This window comes from Podarcis gaigeae (assembly GCF_964106915.1).
Source record: "Podarcis gaigeae genome assembly, chromosome: 9".
In the NCBI taxonomy this organism is placed as follows: domain Eukaryota; kingdom Metazoa; phylum Chordata; class Lepidosauria; order Squamata; family Lacertidae; genus Podarcis; species Podarcis gaigeae.
Window position 1 is genome coordinate 5,113,257 of NC_139685.1, and position 19,629 is coordinate 5,132,885.

The following is a 19,629-nucleotide window of genomic DNA, read 5'->3' on the forward strand; positions in this document are numbered from 1 at the left end:
CTTAAGGGGCTCCGCTACAGACAGAGCTTTGCTAATCTGGGCAAACTCTGAGGGACTAAGCTTTTACGCACAAGCAGCTCATTATCCCATTACAAAAAGTTTATAAAATCCATAAAATATTCTAAAGTATGATGAAATACGTCCAAGTCATTAACATTCTATCCATTTACTGACATGTGGTATTATTTTGAAGAAAAACAGCTTTATATTGAAATACATGACACCAGTAATTCCTGGTGTGTCATTTGGTAAGCTAAAGGTCCGAGTCCTCTTATATTGTGTCCTGGGAAGTAAATGTGGTTTGAATGCTTGGAATATTCTGTCCCTTACACATTATGCTGAAATCAAGAGAAAGACTGGGGAGAAGGGCCAGAATCTGGAAAGAAAACTGGAAAAATGTGCAAAGGACGTTCTGTCCCCAAGGGACACAGGCAGCAAACAGTTGCGGGCCATGAGCCAGGAGACCTGGTCATTTATACAGACACCCTACTCTGCTCCCCCACTTTCGCTCCTTAAGAAGAAAATGCCACTGACGTCACTGACATCTGTTCTAATCAGCACTTTCCAACTGGTGGGTTGCAAGGCCTGTGCATGGGACTTATAAGTAAACCCCAAATAATTTTTGCTTGTAATCTTTAACTAGTATGATGAATACCTCTTCCAACTTTTTGTTTTCTTGGCATATTATAATGCAATGTTGACATATGTAACCGAATGTCGGAAAGGCACAAAAAAACCCCAAAAACTTTTTGAATAACTTTGTAAGTACTTTGTAAGTAAACCACATCAGTAGGGGTGTTCAGTAAATTTAATAGGCAAATTTGCAGGTTAAAATGCACTGAACCAATAGCTGCTGAAGAACAAAGGTCCAAACTTCATGGGACAATAAATCAATTGATCACCATACCAAGTAAATTTAGACTTGTTGGCCACCATACCTAAAAGGCCACCACTGCTCTAGATTGACAAATTCCAGTGTGCTTTGCTAAGATCTTGGGGGGGTGGGGGGGAGAGAATGTAGGTATTTTTTGGCCTCTTGCATTCTAGACTTGATAGTTCGACAATGTTCGGGGGTATAGAGTAAGAAATACCCTCAAAGTACATTAAATTATGTCAATTTCTGCAGTGGCTCCCTGTTTGTGGAGCACTCTCCCCAGAGAGGTTTGCCTGGCACCTTCATTGTACACTTTTTAGGCGCCAGGGGGAAATGTTCAGCCTTTAACTGATTAACATCCAATGCCCTTTAACATTGTGTTGGGTTAATAAAAGAGATAGAACAGTTATCTGCACACAGATGGTACCAAACTCCAGTTGATGTTTCCCCATGAGGTGTTAAATAGATCAGCGAGAGTCAGAAAACGAACTACTCCTTCAGGCAGGAGAGAGAAAAATGAGGTGTGACCATGCCTGCTTCCCAGAGTTCTTTGCTCTCTTGCCTCCATCACGTGACGAGATAATACCCAACCCATTCATAGCATCAGCAACCACCTCCAATCCCTGAAGAAGAACAGGACCACACAGATACTATAGAGCTACCACCCGCCAAGACCACATTCCGGAACCAGCCATACAGGGAGGAAGTGGAGAACAGTGCCCTGAAGGATACCATGGTCAAGAAAGGAAGCCACAGATGTCTCTCCTGAGAGGAAGTAGATTCTTCCTCCTGCTTGCATGGCACCCTCTCTATCTAATCTTACACTGCATTTAAGGAAGGGAAAGAGGAGAGGGGCAGCTTTAGTGTCAAATGCAGTCTATGTGCTATTTGGCGCTAGCCAAATAGGAACTGTAAGGAAGACATTTTATACCTTTCCACATGTGTAATGGTTGTAAGGGGGTTATTTGTGCGTAAATTGCCTTCAGTTTAGTTTGATTGCTTGGCCAACCATGCTTAGGCTGACAGCTCGCCCTCCGTGACCTGTTAGTCACTTGCAGAATCCGTCAGTGGGCGTTTCTTGAACCTCTTCCAGCATAAGAGCTGTTTGACGCCAAGTCTCCTCCTACTTTCCCTGCGCGGAACTCGTCTGCACAAGTAAGGGGAAGGCAGGGGCTGCCAGCGCTCTCTCCACTAGTCTCTGGTGAAGGGTCTTGGAGACCTGTCTCCAATTCCTCCATCTCCCTCTCTTCTCTACTGGTGTTACGCTGAATTCCTTCCCCCCTGCTGGTCCCCTCTCTGGCATCACTCTGGAGTCCTGCCTCCGCCTCTCGCTCTGATGTCAGTTCCCTGACATCATGTATACAAGAGCAACTTCTGGAAGAGTCTGTTGTCTTCCCCTTATGATGAAAATTATTATTTTGAATTGTATTGTATTGTTTTGATGAATTTATTGTTGCTTGCTTTATTTATATGTAACTTGTGGTTGATATGATAGTGTTTACAATGGTTCACCCCTCCTAATGCTATTGTGATTATTGTAAGCCACTTCGTGCTCAACATTTGTTATTGGAAAAATTGAATACAAATATGAAATCAAATCAAACTTATTAAAAAGCCACTGAGAATTCTAACAGAATCAACAGGGATGTACTCCTCTTGGTTAAGCTCCCATGAAGGTCATCCATACCAGAAGATCAACAGCTGATTCAGTTCCTTTACTGGGCCAGAAACCAGACTGAAATGGAACTGGGAAATGACTTTTTAAATTAAAAGAAATCTTACCATTCCAAGAACGGCAGCTGCCTTACATGTAGCTGGAACCAAATACTGTATAAGGATTTCATCTTCTGATGGGTGTGTCTTCCGCAGTTCTGTTAATGTTGTGTACATCATTTCAAACTGATTCCTTTCTGTAAATAAGTCAGATACTGCTAAAAGCTGCAAGTACAAGAAACATTACAAATTAAGTCTTTTAAAAGTTGTTTATATAACAAGTCATTTCAATCAAGTATATATAACATATATGAATGCAACTTTACTAGAAAGAAGCTCAAATGTAAAAATGTTAAAATATTTCATTATTTTTTTAAAAAAAATGTGTGTGTTAAGATTAATCACAAAAAGAACACTGAGATCACCGAGAGAGTTCTTTCTCTGCTTCTGAGATGGAGGTTACATTGGACTTTGGAGATAGCTAATGAAGCAGCCTTTTTTCTCCACCAGTAGGAGAGATTCCCTCCCAGTTCGAGATATGTGGCAACTGGGAAATCCATTCTGTTTTTATAACTGTGTGTTATATTGTGGTAAACTGACCTGAGACCTTTTGGTTAAGGAAGAGTGAAAAATCCTATGAAGAAATTTTTAAAAATAAAATCCCTACACATCCAGAATACTTACATGCAGCTATTTAATTGGTAGCCTTGAGCTGACTTTAAAGAACCATACCCCCCCAAGATGGGGAGGGGAGAAGTGATACATTAAAGTTTGTAATTTGGGATCATATTATAGGGTGGTATCTTTCATCAGGCAGATGAAGCACTTTCATTACTTGCAATCCTTTGCTGCTTTTCCAACCTCTATCCTTGTTTTGTTTGCTTTTCCCATTCTTTCAAAGGATCATCTACCACCTTCCTCACCAATAGTAATGGTGTCCAATTTCCTTTTTTGTAGAGATGCTATCAACCACTTTTTGTGGTCGTTAGATATACAGTGGTACCTTGGTTCTCGAACTTAATCCATTCTGGGAGTCCGTTTGACTCCCGAATCCGTTTGAAAACCAAGGCACAGTTTCAAATTGGCTGCAGGAGCTTCCTGCACTCAAGTGGAAGCCGCGTCAGATGTTCAGCTTCCGAAAAACATTCACAAACTGGAACACTTACTTCCAGGTTTGTGGCATTCGGGAGCTGATTTGTTCGGAAGCCAAGCCGTTTGAGTACCAAGGTACCACTGTAGTTAACTCAAACCCCATGAGTATATGAGGTCAGCCTGCTCAGTGACTGGCTTCAGCTTTGCACTTCCTGAAATGTCCAACAGATCTTGAAATCTCTAATTTTAGGACCTTTGTGCTCAAGATTAGGACTGCTCCAATAATGAAAATAGATTAGATTGCTGGCCTTACAGTATATCAATTGTGTAATCAAGTCCCAAGGTCTGTTAAAATTTCACTGCTCTTTAAGAACTGAACCAGATCATCCCAGGCTTGCTGTCCACCAATCTTTAGAACTCTACTTAGCACCTGTAATCCATACTAAAGCATTGGAATTTGTAGGCAAATTTAAACAAACAGAAGCATTTATTTATGACAGCCCAAAATAGTGTTAAGATTTGGGAATTACAATCATATATACAATATATGGTAGGTTCTCCGGTTAATTTGCACTCCAGTCCAGATCACCTCATGTTAGTTTCCCTTCAGTTCAGTTCCTCCCGGTTAATTTGCCAACAGATCCTGTTCCAAATCAATTCAACTCACTTTAAGCAAGCCCAGCAAGCTTCTCCCTTTATTCACCAAAATTTCAGAACAATATATTCGTTCAATATGACAATGAAAACACTGAAAACAGTATGATACTTACAGATCGGACAACTTCACTGATGAGGATAACTGGGGTCCTTTTGCCTGGGTTGGAGGGCAGAATCCACTGACTATACAACTCCAACAAGAATTGAGAACAGGAATGTATATCTACACCGGCACGATGTTTCCTATAACCAGATACAAGCACAGTTAATAAGCTACTACATTGCAGTTATCTTATAATAATCTAAACATGTTCACCAAAGAGTGGGTCTTAGGGAGGAGAAACAGCTTTGCCATGAATTTGAAGCACTCATTCAGCTGTTGGAACTAGAGAATGGAGATCTGCCGTCAGGTAGGACAATGTATTTCTGGCTCCAGGTTCCTACTAGCAACAAAGGCAGTGCTTTGATATTTTTGACAAACATGTCATTTAATTGTGTTCTCAAAGAGCACACTTGAAGGCCAACCAGGAAGTCAATTGTGGATGTGGTTAAAATTCATATTAATAGGGAAAGGGTGCTCTAACTTAGGACTATCCAATCAACCTTTTATTGAACTGTAGCTAGAGTGGGAGCAGGGCAATACATTTTAAATGATCCCATTCTGCCGAAACTTGAGGCAATAACTGAATATTTGTTACAGGCAGTAATGCCTTTTGCAACTACTGAAAGGCAGAGTCTTCTTTAGGATTAGAGTGGATGGGAAAGACTTTCGAGTATAGCTGAAAAGGTTAAATGCAAGAAGAATAAAATAAGCAGCTACCCCCTATTTAGTGCTGAAATGTTTACTGTAAATAGTCTCCCTTAGAAATGAATATTCCCTTTGGTAATTAAGGGAGATGTGACTGTGTAGTGTCTTTTGGTTCTTATGATAAACTATCTATTTATCTAATCTTATCTATCTATCTATCTATCTATCTATCTATCTATCTATCTATCTATCTATAACCAATCAGTAGATCCACTGATTAATGAAGGCACAAAAGGATTTTCACTTCTGAATGCAAATCTAACTGCAGATTATTCCAATTACAAACAAATATATCTTAAAGGTAAAGGTAAAGGTACCCCTGCCCGTACGGGCCAGCCTTGACAGACTCTGGGCTTGGTGCGCCCATCTCACTCAAGAGGCCGGGGGCCAGCGCTGTCCGAAGACACTTCCGGGTCACGTGGCCAGCGTGACAAAGCTGCATCTGGCGAGCCAGCGCAGCACACGGAAACGCCGTTTACCTTCCCGCCAGTAAGCGGTCCCTATTTATCTACTTGCACCCGGGGGTGCTTTCGAACTGCTAGGTTGGCAGGCGCTGGGACTGAACGACGGGAGCGCACCCCGCCGTGGGGATTCGAACTGCCGACCTTTCGATCGGCAAGCCCTAGGCGCTGAGGCTTTTACCCACAGCGCCACCCGCGTCCCCAAATATATCTTACTATATAAATATAAATATATCTTGCTATATAATAAAATCATATAGATGGTCACAACAGCTCCAGCATGACAGAGCAGCAGGCACACGAGCAAGAATGGGTTGAAGTTCAAAAGAGAGTGGGAGATCAGTTTGCCAAACTGCTCTCTGAAGTGACTCTCATCTGCCTTTAAAAGTGGGTGGGGGGTGAGCCATGGGGTGGCAAGGTGAGGAGGCAGGTGAGGTGAGGTGTTGGCCAGGTGTGGGATAATTGGGGCTGGCAAAGGACTGGCAGGCAGGTGGGGTTGGCAAATGGAGCAGAGCTGGCAGCCCTGTGTGCACACAGAAAAATTCAAAACCTGGAATTCATGGGAGAGGATGGTGGCGAGGAAGGGGCAGGCATATCACTCTCATCGTCTTCATCTTCATCCCATTCTTCTTCCCGCAGTGGAGTGATGTTATTTCCTAGCCACACAGAGTGGATAGAGACCTTAAACGAGAGGGGAAAGTAAGTTAAGTGATTCAGTATTTTTACTTCTTAAAATGCCCTCACACTGGACATAATGAAAAACCTCAAATTAGTTTCTAGTCTATATACAAATGATGATATCATTACATTTGCATCTGTAGGCAAATACTTAGAATTGTGCCCAGAGACAACTGGAAACTGATAACGGAAAGGTTAATACAGTATGTTTGTTGGGGGCTCATGTCAGCCTGTACCAGCAAAAGTTTCTGGAGAACTTTCAAAGGCAGCCCCATATATGACAGTAATCAAGCCTGGGTGTGATTAGTCATCTAGCCTAACTGCAACCAGCCCCCTTCTAAGTTTAGCATCCCAAACAACGTTGAAGTAACATGGTCTGATGCCACTTAGGTTTTTGTTTGTTACTATGATATGTATTTCTGTGTTTTTATATTGTAAACTGTCCTGTGATACTCTAAGGGCACATAGAAATTTAATAAATAGTAATACCTGTAAGTTCCTACTATGTATAGAAATGCTATCGTCACCAGTTCCTCAAGCGGCATGATTTCTGCCTTAAAGCAGAATTTCCTACCTACTGGCTCCCACAGAGGAGTACTGAACCTGTTACAACCACAAAATATCTTCCAAATATAGGTTTTACTTGATCTCAACATGACAAGGCTAAGCCAGTGCAACTTTACAGCATGTTTGCTCTTTGTTCCGCAAATAATCCTGGTGTTTCCCATTATCTTGTTGGATACAATGGTTCCTTAGCCACCAATAGATATCCAGAGGGATGGGGGAGTGAGATTTGTTTCTTGCCCCCAACCAATCCACTTTTCAGGAATGGGGACCACAGGGAGGTAATAATTCCCCCTACCCCCAAAGAATAGGAGACGCATCTGGTGTGACGTTTGCTCCCTAACCTCTACAGAAGATCCAAATAGTGGTCCTGATGACCAGAGCTATGTCATCAGAGTTAATGAGATCACATGTCTGCTGCTCTGCTACTTCATTCTGTTTTCAATCATAATTTGTCTTCCCCTAAAATAATAATCCTACAATCCCAAGATTGTAATTCAGCAATTCTTGTTACTCTGGAAAGTCAAGAATACAAAGGTTCTCGCTAAATATGGACATTGGAACAAACCTGTCCTAGTTTATAGCCCATATTGCCCATTTCGCGCTCTGTATTGATCTGTAGTAAAAGCTTTTCATGGCTGATAAGAACACCTAAAATAAAAAGAAAAATACAAAATTCTTTTAGGCAAAGCCCACAATAAGCCTGAAAGTACACATTATCACTGTGGTCAACATATAATGCTGACCCTTTTTGCTACTGATATGCTCAACTTGCGTTCTCTCTGCTGGAGATTCTGCTGATATGCTCCATTTCTCCTATCACTTGGGCTGCGTTAAGTAACCTCAGCTACTTCCTTTGGGTTCAGTGGAATGCCCAGCAGAGTACCTTTATATACTCTCTGGAAGCAACTTGCCTGACCCAAGGTACAGTAAGGCAGGGGTGGGTGCAGGGCTACTGCCAGTCCAAAGGGCGAGCTTAAACAGAGGGAAAGGCTCTTCCACAAGCAATGTCAAATGGGAAAATTCAGGGACAGCATGCTTCCCTGGAGCCTTGGAAGTAAACATTTGGGGGATGCTGCATATTTCCTTTTGCCAGTTACTGTGGACAAGAACCAGACTTAGTAAGACGCACCAGTGGTGTTAGAAGAGCATATGCCAGGGATAGTTCAAGTCTGAAGAATACTTGCAAGTAACCTAAGGTTACTTTCTGTTTCTATTTCAAAAACTGTAGAACTTCTGCATAAGCAGCCATTGGATATGTACCTGTAGCAGAAGGAGAAAGAGACGGAACAGGATCCCATGCTTGGTACAAGTGGTGGGTGGCAATGTTGTCTCTTTTGGATGCCATTTCTTGGATTTCTTGTTCTACAATTCCTCTTATGACATTTAATTTTCTCCCAAACCTGAAGTTCAGCAGAAATAATCATAAATGACTAAAACATCTTCTACAGCCAGGAAATCCTCACTAATAAAAAGACTACTGTATCAGCTTTTAGTTTTGTAACAGGATTCACTTCTGGAAAAAAGGCGTATCAACTAATTTAAAATGCAAATCAACTATTAACAAACCTAGGCTTGATTTGCTTAGAACTAGCCTAATTTAGAGATTTCAAAATTAACCAAATGCTGTGTAAAGAAAAGCCTATCATTATACAGATATGGGTATTACGTAAAACAACATGGGAGTTTATTACCCATAAATTTGCTCTTTGCGACTCCTGGAGGGCATTCCTTAACAGTGGGATGGCACTGTCAGGAGCTCAGCCTACACTCGAGTAGGACTCTGGCAGAGACACATGCCCGACTGGCATGTTCCCTCCCTCCTGGTCGATTGTTCAGAAGCTTCAAAAGCTTTTTTTAGCCCGAACATCACAGCGACCGATGCCAACAGACATCAGCACACTCAGGAATCCGCAGAGTCTGCGCAGTTCGTGTGACAGACCTCAGCAACTCAGCATTTCGGCTAATCTACTTTATTTACATATAAACACACACGGAGCACTGCAACATGGCTCCCTCTCTCTCTCTATAGCATCAGACAGCAAAGAGGAAAAGGACAAAGGACAATAGTTCTACTTCACGGAACACAGTAACACAAACATCCTGTCTCCGTCACTTCCCACTCTGTGGAGTCAAAACATATACCGCCATGTGAAGGACAACAATCCCATGACTGCAATCATGGAGCAGGAATTCTAACAAGCACCCCTCCTCCAAAAATAAGGTTGACAACATTGCAGAGGGTCACCAACTATCTCATAGTTACCACACCTGCAAGTGTGGTGTCCTTTCTTGGTGTCCTCCCTGAGGCAAGCAATTTAACCCATATTTTCTTTATTGATGAAAGGGAATCCTGTGAGGCTTCATACTGCTCTGCAGTGCAGAGCAGTTCCTGGAGTTGGGAAAGTCCATCCATTCCCTCTTCAGTTGGTTGGGCAGTCAACTTCTCCCCTCTATGAGAGAAGAAGTAGGAATGGATTTCCCACTTGCCCTGTGGGCTACCTTTCTGCATTTTCCTGTCCCTGCAGACATTTTGAACAGGGATTGGGTCTGTCTGATTTTTCTTGTCCCAGAGGGCATTTTGATTTGGAGCTTCATGCCTTCACCATGAGGTGCATCATACACTCATTTAATGCCCATTGGAAGAAGGTGAGTTGCGGTGGGTGTGCATTGCCAGCCTTGCTTGGCTGCAGTACACTTGACCTCCCACTCTGCCCTGTCTCTGCAGTTTGTTTTACTACGTCCAGCTCGCCTGCTTTTCCTTTCCAATGAGGTTTCCCTCCCACTTTCAATCTTGGTAGGAGCAAACTACCAAGTAGTGGTAAGTTGTTGTTGTTTAGTCGTTTAGTCGTGTCCGACTCTTCATGACCCCCTGGACCAGAGCATGCCAGGCACTTCTGTCCTCCACTGCCTCCCGCAGTTTGATCAAACTCATGCTGGTAGCTTCAAGAACACCATCCAACCATCTCATCCTCTGTCATCCCCTTCTCCTTGTGCCCTCCATCTTTCCCAACATCAGGGTCTTTTCCAGGGAGTCTTCTCTTCTCACGAGGTGGCCAAAGTATTGGAGCCTCAGCTTCAGGATCTGTCCTTCCAGTGAGCACTCAGGGCTGATTTCCTTAAGAATGGAGAGGTTTGATCTTCTTGCAGTCCATGGGACTCTCAAGAGTCTCCTCCAGCAACATAATTCAAAAGTGGTAAGTAGTGGCAGCCTAGATCCAGCACGCGGCCCCTTCCCCTCTGTTCACTGGGTCTTTCTGCTGAGTTGGATCCTTCCCTCCCCCCCTCTTTCTGGCTGCAGTAGGTTTTCTGTCAGTTGGTCACATGCACACAACATAGGAAGGGAAGCTAAACTCCTCACTTCTCTGGTGCCTTGATTTACACTGTAGGAGGAAGGCTCCCCATCTCTTAGGCTGCTTAGGTTTTTTATTGTTTTGTGTTGGTGGAGGAGGGGGCTGCTGGCTACCCTGCCAATTTATTTGTGACAGCAAAGGGGGGAATTCCCACTGTTCGGCTGCCTCCGTCCTGCCTGGCCAGTTTTTGTTTCTTTGCTACACTGGAGGAGGAAGGCTCATGTCTTGTGCTGGACTCAGGAGGCCTTTAGGATTCTTGCTTTTCCTGTGTGTAAAAGGGGTGCAGGAGCTGGCATGGCATTCCCACACATTTATTTACCTGCCTTTACTGGTGATCATGGGAGTCAGTGGGTGCTTCCTTGGCCTCCTGGGTGAATATATATGCATGCGTTCACCACCAAGTATTACCCAGGGCAGGTCCAGCTATTTGGCGGGGTGAAGCCATTGCCTTAGGTAGCAGAAGCCCCTGAGGCGGTGCCTCTGCGGGCATCCAGCATATCCCTGCCACCTATGAAGAAACTACACTGGCACTGATTTCCAGTGAAATTTTGCAAAAATTATGCAAGAGCTAACTAGAGATTGGTGCCAATGCCAGTAGCGGCACTTCCTGTTTTGTCTCAAGTGGTGAAATAGGATGTGCCACCCCAGCACTACAGAATGCTGTGTTCTATATTGTATTTCTGTATTTTGTACATTGGCATGAAAAACTAATTTTTAAAAATCCTGAAAAGAATTCCGGGAAAGAAAAGTTGGGATAAGCATCACCACAGACAAGCATGAAGAGCACCAACATCAGAAGTACCGTAATTTTCGCTCCAAAACACGCACTTTTTTGCTCCTAGAAAGTAAGGGAAAATGCCTGTGCGTGTTACGGAGCGAATGCACTGGATCAGAGTCAGTCAAGCAAAGCGGGAGGCGCTTGCAGGGCTTTGCACGGCTCTAGCTTTGCTGGCTTTACAGCCAGGAGGAGGGGCTCTCTGAAAGTAAGCAAAGCGAGAGCCGCTTACACGCTCTACAAGGCTCTTGCTTCGCTTGCTTTAAAAAACGTACGGCTCGGAGGAGCCGGGGAGGAGGGAGGGAGGGAGGGAGGGAAGGAGAGCCGTGGCAGCAAAGTGGGCAACACGGGAGGAGGGACAGACGGGAGCCATAGCGAGCTGGGAGGAGGCAGGCGGCTCAAAGGCAGCAGGCGCTTTTAAAGTAGCCAGCAACAGCTGCTGCAGCCTCAGCTAGCAAAGGTCCGTGCGCGGAGCAGTGAGACTGCAGAGGGACAGCAGGGCACAGGAGGGCTTGGATCAGGAAGGATAAAATTTAAGCAACCAGCAGCAAAAAAACCCCAACCTGGAGCTCTCTGCCACGAGCGCAGTGAAAACCAGGAAGTAAAAAAAAAAAAAAAGGCTGGGGAGGGCACGGGATGAGGGAGAGGGGAAAACTAGGCAAATCCCCAGCTTCTCAGCTGTTTTCAGGCAGGATAGATTTGAGCATTGTCTGGGTCCTAGTGCCCCTATCGCTATTTTGTGCTCCATTCTATTGCTGCCGGTGGCTGCTTATCACTGATACCAGTAGCCACGTGTACAAACAAAGTAGAAGGCTGCAAGGAGGAGCGTTTTTACACAGCTAATGGCGAATCCCCTGCAATCCAAGTCCTCCTCACTTGCTCAAATCTATTCTGCCTCAAAACAGGAACAGGCTGCAAACTGTTAAATGGAAAAAAACCCCAGGCATAGGGCAAATACCTTAAGTATGCCTTTAAAGCAACAGTGTTCTTTTCCTCCCCGCTCAGCTCCCCGAAAAGCTCCTTCTCCACACACCCCACGCGTGCTCCTTGTCCCTTGAGTGCTTTTTCTTCCTCCCCACTTAAAACGTGGTTACAAAGCACCAATCCACATGGATCCTCAGGATTTTTGCACTGGGTCACCCCAAATTCACCATCAGATCACATAGCATGCCCATAGCTACAGCCTGCACCAAAAAACACACATGCACCCACTGTTTCATGGGGCCGCAATGGTGCAAAAACGTGGTTAAAAAGCATGGATCCACATGGATCCTCAGGATTTTTGCTACCCCAAACTCACCGTCAAATCACATGTCTGTGGCCACAGCATGAGCCACAAAAATCATACATCCACTGTTTCATTTAGAATATTTTTTTCTTGTTTTCCTCCTCTAAAAACTACGTGCGTGTTACGGTCAGGTGCGTGTTACAGAGTGAAAAATACGGTACCTTGTGTCCAGAGCTTTTAAAGCTTTGTTTCGAGGTTGCTGCTCCAAGCAGCTAACAGCTGGATTGCCTGCAAGTGGTATTGTCATGGCACTCAACACCAAGGATGTTATGGCTTGGACAGCTAGAACGTTTATTTGGGTCCTCTCTGTATCTTCCTGAAAAAAGGAACACATGGAGCCAAAGTTATGAGTGTAATTCTACAATAAGAAAAGAAAAACCTGCAAAGAAGCATCGTTTCATACCTAATAAGCTAGGATTACAACTTTCTTTAAACCACAGACCCTAGGGCTTGCCGATCAGAAGGTTGGCGGTTCGAATCCCCGCAACAGGGTGAGCTCCCGTTGTTTGGTCCCTGCTCCTGCCAACCTAGCAGTTCAAAAGCCCGTCAAAGTTCAAGTAGGTAAATAGGTAAACAGAGGGAAGGTAAACAGCGTTTCCGTGCGCTGCTCTGGTTCACCAGAAGCAGCTTAGTCATGCTGGCCACATGACCCGAAGCTGTACGCCGGCTCCCTCAGCCAATAAAACAAGATGAGCACCGCAACCCCAGAGTCAGCCATGATTGGAACTAATGGTCAGGGGTCCCATTACCTTTACTTTAAAACTTTCTTCTTGGCAGAGCTCCAATTTGCAACTAAAGAGCAGAAATGTGTAAAAAACTCTCTTCATAGGACAATTTGTATGTTCTATTCAGTTTCCCTTGGGGGCTCTGTCTCCTTTTGTACACAGGCCCGTCTGTTCCAGTAGTGTTACAGTGGTGCCTCGCAAGACGAAAAGAATCCGTTCCGCGATTCTCTTCGTCTAGCAGTTTTTTCATCTTGTGAAGCAAGCCCATTGACGGCTTATCGGATTAGCGCTATTAGCGGTTTAGCGGCTTTTAGCGGCTTATCGGATAAGCGGCTTAGCGGCTTAGAAAAAGGGGGAGGGAGGAAAAAAACCCCGCAGGAACTTGCAAGACATTTCCGTCTTGCGAAGCAAGCCCATAGGAAATTTGTTTTGCGAAGCACCTCCAAAACGGAAAACTCTTTCGTCTAGTGAGTTTTCCGTCTTGCGAGGCATTCGTCTTGCGGGGCACCACTGTACCAGAAAATCCCAATCGGCAACAACATGGAGGTGGAATTGACAAAATAAAACCATTCACTGGATTACTTTACCTCTTGCTGGTTTTCCTCTTGGTCCAATACAATTGGCTGGGTTACAAGAACACCAAGAAGAGTAGCCCATGTCTCTTCAAACTGCATGCGGTTTGTCCACCCTGAGGGAAGATCCAAGCCACTGATGTTTACTACTTCAGAGGATAGAGAATTACCAAAGTATAGGTTCCACAGCTGTATTTTTATGCTATTAACAAAATAAGTTTTAGAAATCTCTGAAAACATAGTATGTTTATCTGCCAGGGGTGGGGAGATACGGATAACTAACTACCTGTAAAGACTCCTTATGACACACAGAGTTTATGTGTAGAATTAACATATAAAACTTGCATTTTGCAACCATAATTGCATATTTTGGCCAGTTCTAGAAATTCTTTCCTTGAAATCATAGTTTTATCCATGTGAGAACCTACAACATTCCCACCCCCCAACATTCCATCCACACGTGACTATGGCCTGCTTTCTGCTGTGGAATGCTGATTTTTGTTATGTCATTTTATGATTATAAATATGCCCCATTAAAAAAAACTATGAAAAATGTAAAAATTCTATCTATGCTCACACTCTAATCTGTGCATTCATATTGGAGGCTAAAGATTTTCCCTCTCCCCACCTACATTTTTGTAAGCATGTGGAAATGAACTCTTCTTTCCAAGTGGAAAGTTGGTTTAAATTGCAAAAGTAACTTATTCTGCAGTGCTGCATAATGACAACACAAAATACATATTTATATTGGAAAATGTTCCTTTAGATTCTATGAAGTTTAAGTTTATTTTCCATATGCAGGAAAGGGCATCTCAATTCTGAAAACTCATAAGCCATGTCCTATATTCAGAATCTGACCTAATGAGAGGTATGCCACATACTGCAGTGTTCAGTGTAGCAGATCAGCAAATTGAAAAGGCCTTTACCTCTGACTTCAAAATACTAAGGTACCTCAAGGTCACCCACTCACAACCAAGGCTTACTTTGTATTAAACAGTTTAAAATAACGTTAGTTCACCATGTACAGTGTTTTAAAGTAATAAAGACGAAACTACAACTTATATATTCAGCTCAGTTTATCTACCTACCCAATGTATTAATTCGATAGATAAACTCCTTGAATACTTCTCTCTCCTGAAGAAATTCTACCGGTATTTCTGGGAAATTTGTGCCAAAATCACCTGTGGGCTTTGGAGACCAACCCAGTTTCCAGACCTGGACAATATGGAGACATAAAGAAATTTAAATATCTTGCAGTTTGGAGCCCTACCTTTCCACAAACATTAAGAACATCAGGTTCTTGTCTTTAGGCTAGGACCCTCTGATTTGTCAACAACCATAGAGGGAGACAGAGAAGACATGTTGACTTCTTTGCATGTGTAAGAAGCTAAGAACCGATGTCCAAAAATGATACTCCCGCTCTTAACCTATTAGAAGGGATTCTCATAAGACCACCACCAAATTTTCAATAGGGGCCTTTAGGCATGAAAACGTGTAATTTACATACTTATATAATTTACTGTGAGAAAAAGATGCCTAGTAAAAATCAAGGGAAAAAAATGACAGTATGATCAGCAATAATTTTCAACATCAACTTTAGCAGTTAAACACATACCAGTGGGGGAACTCTTGCATAGCTGTTTACTATGGGCAGTCTTGACAAGCTGATGATGATGTTCTTAAGAACAGGGGTGAGGAAAGCTGAAATATGGCTATTTTTCTTGTGCCCCAAAGCCAAGACAGATTGCAAACATTCCACCAACTCTGCTACTATTTCACAAGTCGTTGCAATATACTCAAATTCTTGAATTGGGAAAGAATACGAAAGTTCAGTACAGAATACTCCAATACATGCAAACATACTAAATTCAAAATTGCTCCAATCTATCCCTAGAACTCTATGGTGTCAGAACAGCTATCTTGACAAAACACATTAACAGGCTTCATCTGGCAAGCCATAAAAAATGGTGCATATTGAACAATTATCTAAAAAACCAGGAAGAGCAGTATCAATTAAAACTATTCTGAAGGGCAACGTAGATGTGATGTTAAATGTGTAAATCCATTTAATGTGTCGTTTTCTTACTTTCAAATTAAGAGCTGACTGTGGGTGGGTGGGGTAGAAACAGGTTCTGGTACTGCAGCGTTTAGTAGACGGAAGGTTTTAGTCAAGGCATTCAGACCAGGCAGTTCTGTGGAAGCCTCGAGCTAGAGCAATTTTAGGAACCAGTATTTTAGGAATACTGGGCCTTCAATAAGATTGTGATTAGCTTCACTCCACAATGAGAAAAGCTGCTTTGGTTAAAGCACCTTGCCTGTTTTAGCAGCCTGCAGATAGCACTGAAATCTCTTCAAGCTGGATCACTGCTGGCAGAACAGCTGCTCCTGAGCCAGAACTTCTGGGGAAGTGGGACACCACTGTAGCCAGCTTGGAGGGAAATTCTTCCAATTCTTCCTCCAAGGCAACAGCTCAAAGAGGGAAAATTAGTCCCTGAGATCATAACACATAGGGAAAGTGGGTTCCTCCACAAATGTGGGCTCTGATGAACACCGTTCGCCCAGAGAAGCCTCACAGGCCCTGCTACTTCGAAAGCTTAAAAAGATACATTAAATGCAGTCACACGTTTAACATTACATCTAATCTTTGCCTTGATAAAGTAGCAACAGAATATGTATATAAAACGGGCAAATATTCCAACAATAGTAGTAAATGTGGAAATACATATAAGAAATGGTACAAAGATATAAAACATGCTAAAGATTTAAAACAACAAAAGTGAGTAAAAGTTTATACTAGTTAAATTAAAACACTATTATATGCACATTTGAAGCTGGAATCTCCTTACTTTCTCTTTGTGGATCTACTTCATTCTCACTTGCAGGTTTTGTAATGTTCTTCTTCCTTTCTGGACTAAGAAGCTGATTTCCAGGTTCAACTGCCACTGTATTAGAGACACACCAAGCACTTCTCAACACTAATCTTTAATTCCCCTGAAGTAGCATTATTGGACAAGTATTTGAATTGCAAGCTGAACAAAAATACTCTTAGTTTTGTAAGACAGAATTGCACAAACTGATGACATTTTGTTGAAGCTATTTGATATCATGGATTTTTGAGAACTTCACTCACTTCCAGGTAAGTAGGCAGGGGCACAGGATCATACACCCACTTGGGATTGTATTTCGTGTTTTTTATTTTGTGTTTTATGCTGTAAACCACCCTATGATCTTTGGATGAAAGGCAGTACAGTCATACCTCGGGTTAAATACGCTTCAGGTTGAGCGCTTTCGGGTTGTATTCCGCGGCAACCCGGAGGTAACGGAACACGTTACCCCCGGTTTCACCGCTTGCATGTGTGCAGACGGTCAAAATGACATCACGCGCATGCACGGAAGCAGCGACCCGCGGCATGCGCAGATGTGGGTTACGTTTGCTTCAGGATGCGAACGGGGATCCGGAACAGATTCTGTTCATATCCAGAGGTACTGCTGTATGTAAATTTAGTGAATAAAGTAAAACAAACACAATGCACAGAGCAGGTCCCAGCGTGAAACTTGTATAGGTATTAGGACGATACAAGATTCTGGGATGGGCCCCTTTGATTGAAGGCGCTCCCCATACCACTCCACCAGGCAACTCACCTGCTTCTATGATGAATCTGATACAGTTGATTACAGAGCAGGCATGTGTCACATACGCCACTGATGCCAGCAGGTTCCATAAATTAGGTTGTTGTAATGCCAGACAGCAGCAATCTAACACAGTCTGAAGATCAATACTTAGTGGAATATTCTTATGTATCAAATGCCAAGAAAGTATCTAAGGAATAAAAACAATATGAGATGAGATGGGACCATTGGTACTTAACTGAAGGGTGTTTCTCTATGGCTGTTAGGATGCATCCATGTGGGAAGTTTCTCTCCCTACCGCTAAAAGAGGAAGGCTTCCTGTTTGCTCCAGTTTCTGTTTCTTGGCAAAGCTCCTGGTTCAAACTTCGCATTACACCCAGAACAAGGGGCTAAAGCAACACAACAGAGAGAGAAAGGTTGGCTCTGGTACCCCAGAGCCAGTGGAGTGACTTTTATGGTGACTGGCAGCCTGCAGTTAAGAGTGTGGCCATGGATCCATCCTGACACCCACACAGAAACACCCTTCAGGTGAGTACTGCTGGCTCCTTCTGCCTATCTGAATCCCCGGGGGCTTGGTGCCATTTGGCCACCCCAACTGATACTGCCCTTGCTGCCACTGAAGTGGTGGGAGACTGTGCAACTTGTGGGTGGCACCTCCAGTGGTAGGTGTAGACAAGTCCCCATTCAATGCATCCTAAATTCACTACAGAATATTTTATTCTTGTAGTAATAGGCATATTGTCTCTCCCTCCTAATTAGGAAAACAATAGACATAACCCATTCCAAACTACAGGTAACTGCAAAAGGCTACAGAAAGGTTGGTGCCACCCTATTCACTTTCCAAACAGGTATTGCAGGTGCTCACATTTGTAACATACTTTCAAACGGTTTCCACATAGAAGTATGGCAGATAAAACTCCCCAAATCAAAAATCACTAGAACTATTACCTTAGATGATTTTATAGTAAAGGTTGTGATGACACACACATCTGATAAGCAATATTCCGTTTGCTACATTTGTGGCCTTACCTCTAGTAACATCACAACAAACTTCAGAATGTCACTTTCTTTGTCAGGTGGAATGCGAAGAGAGGGTGGCAGTTTTGAAAGTAACACCAGGTGCTGACTTAAAGCACGAGACAAGACCATTGTAGATTGATACATCCCTGGGTCTCCTGCATAGTAAGGACATATCATTAAAAATGTTATCTGCAAATATCAAACTTTAAAACTGAGGGGCACGGGGAAAAAATATCTCATGGGTATTCCATAGCATGTGCAGAAATCATCTGGGTTAGATGTAGAATACGGGAACAAACATAACCCCCTAAGGTTGCCCAATTAACTAGTTGTTACAGGCAGAGAAGCTGTGGCATTCAATAAAAGTTGGCAGCCCTTATATATAATCTTATTTAACTTAATAAATGTTATGCTTAAGATACTTTGCATGTGAATTCTTGCCTTCCTTAATGATGTGTGATTTCTTATTAATTCAGATGGTCAAAGGCCTGGAAACGATGCCTTATGAAGAACGGCTAAGGGAGCTGGGCATGTTTAGCCTGGAGAAGAGGAGGTTAAGGGGTGATATGATAGCCATGTTCAAATATATAAAAGGATGTCACATAGAGGAGGGAGAACCCCCTGCCAAGCAGGAAACACCATCAGAGCACTCCTGACATATGGTTGTCAAGCCTCTGCTTAAAGACCTCCAAAGAAGGAGACTCCACCACACTCCTTGGCAGCAAATTCCACTGTCGAACACCTCTTACTGTCAGGAAGTTCTTCCTAATGTTTAGGTGGAATCTTTTTTCATGTAGTTTGGAACCATTGCTCCGTGTCCGCTTCTCTGGAGCAGCAGAAAACAACCTTTCTCCCTCCTATTGATTTGACGGGGCAGGAAAAGTTTACTGGGGGTACTTGCTACTGTACAGATTTAGTTGTGAGAATGCTGCAATATAGCCAACTGTTTTATAAAAGTAAATACTCTCTACTTCTATTACCAAAAATATCGCTCAACTTCTTCCAGTATGCTGACGTTTCATTTGGCTGCAATGGCTGAAAAACCTGATGACTGGTGGGAAGCTTTTGTACGATAGCTGTCACATGACTGAGAGTTACCCAACGGGTAGCTTCAAAAAGGCTCTTCTGATTTTTGGAGATTTCATGCATGCCAAGACTTAAACATGGAGCTAGAAGGCTTAGGTTGAAGTCCTGAAAGAACAAATGATGGATAAAAGGTTGACAAAAAAACATTTTCACACAGAAAAGGAAAACTAGAAATTCTAACAAGCCTATATGATTTAAAGTGCTAGCCTGGTTATGTAATGATCGTCAGTCAGGTTGGAATTGAAATAAATTGTTGAAAATTTTACATTATCAGTTCCTGTCAAGCTGAGATACAGAAGACAGATGTCTAGGCCTTTTGGCCCAAAGTACATC

General features: G+C 43.0%; 1 protein-coding gene across 2 annotated transcripts in view; it reads right to left on the minus strand.

The window, feature by feature from the left end:
* The window catches only part of HTT (huntingtin), a 101,513-nt gene that overhangs the window by 12,729 nt on the left and 69,155 nt on the right, over nt 1-19,629 (minus strand). For both annotated transcript variants that reach the window (XM_083757275.1, XM_083757274.1), the window contains 13 exons: nt 19,191-19,401; nt 18,220-18,365; nt 17,203-17,380; nt 16,407-16,502; nt 15,176-15,363; nt 14,649-14,775; nt 13,576-13,676; nt 12,425-12,579; nt 8,111-8,250; nt 7,416-7,498; nt 6,156-6,286; nt 4,450-4,579; nt 2,657-2,812 (listed from right to left, as the gene is read on the minus strand). In XM_083757275.1, coding sequence (XP_083613401.1) covers nt 2,657-2,812; nt 4,450-4,579; nt 6,156-6,286; nt 7,416-7,498; nt 8,111-8,250; nt 12,425-12,579; nt 13,576-13,676; nt 14,649-14,775; nt 15,176-15,363; nt 16,407-16,502; nt 17,203-17,380; nt 18,220-18,365; nt 19,191-19,401 — 1,842 coding nt within the window. The remainder of the gene's footprint in view (nt 1-2,656; nt 2,813-4,449; nt 4,580-6,155; nt 6,287-7,415; nt 7,499-8,110; nt 8,251-12,424; nt 12,580-13,575; nt 13,677-14,648; nt 14,776-15,175; nt 15,364-16,406; nt 16,503-17,202; nt 17,381-18,219; nt 18,366-19,190; nt 19,402-19,629) is intronic.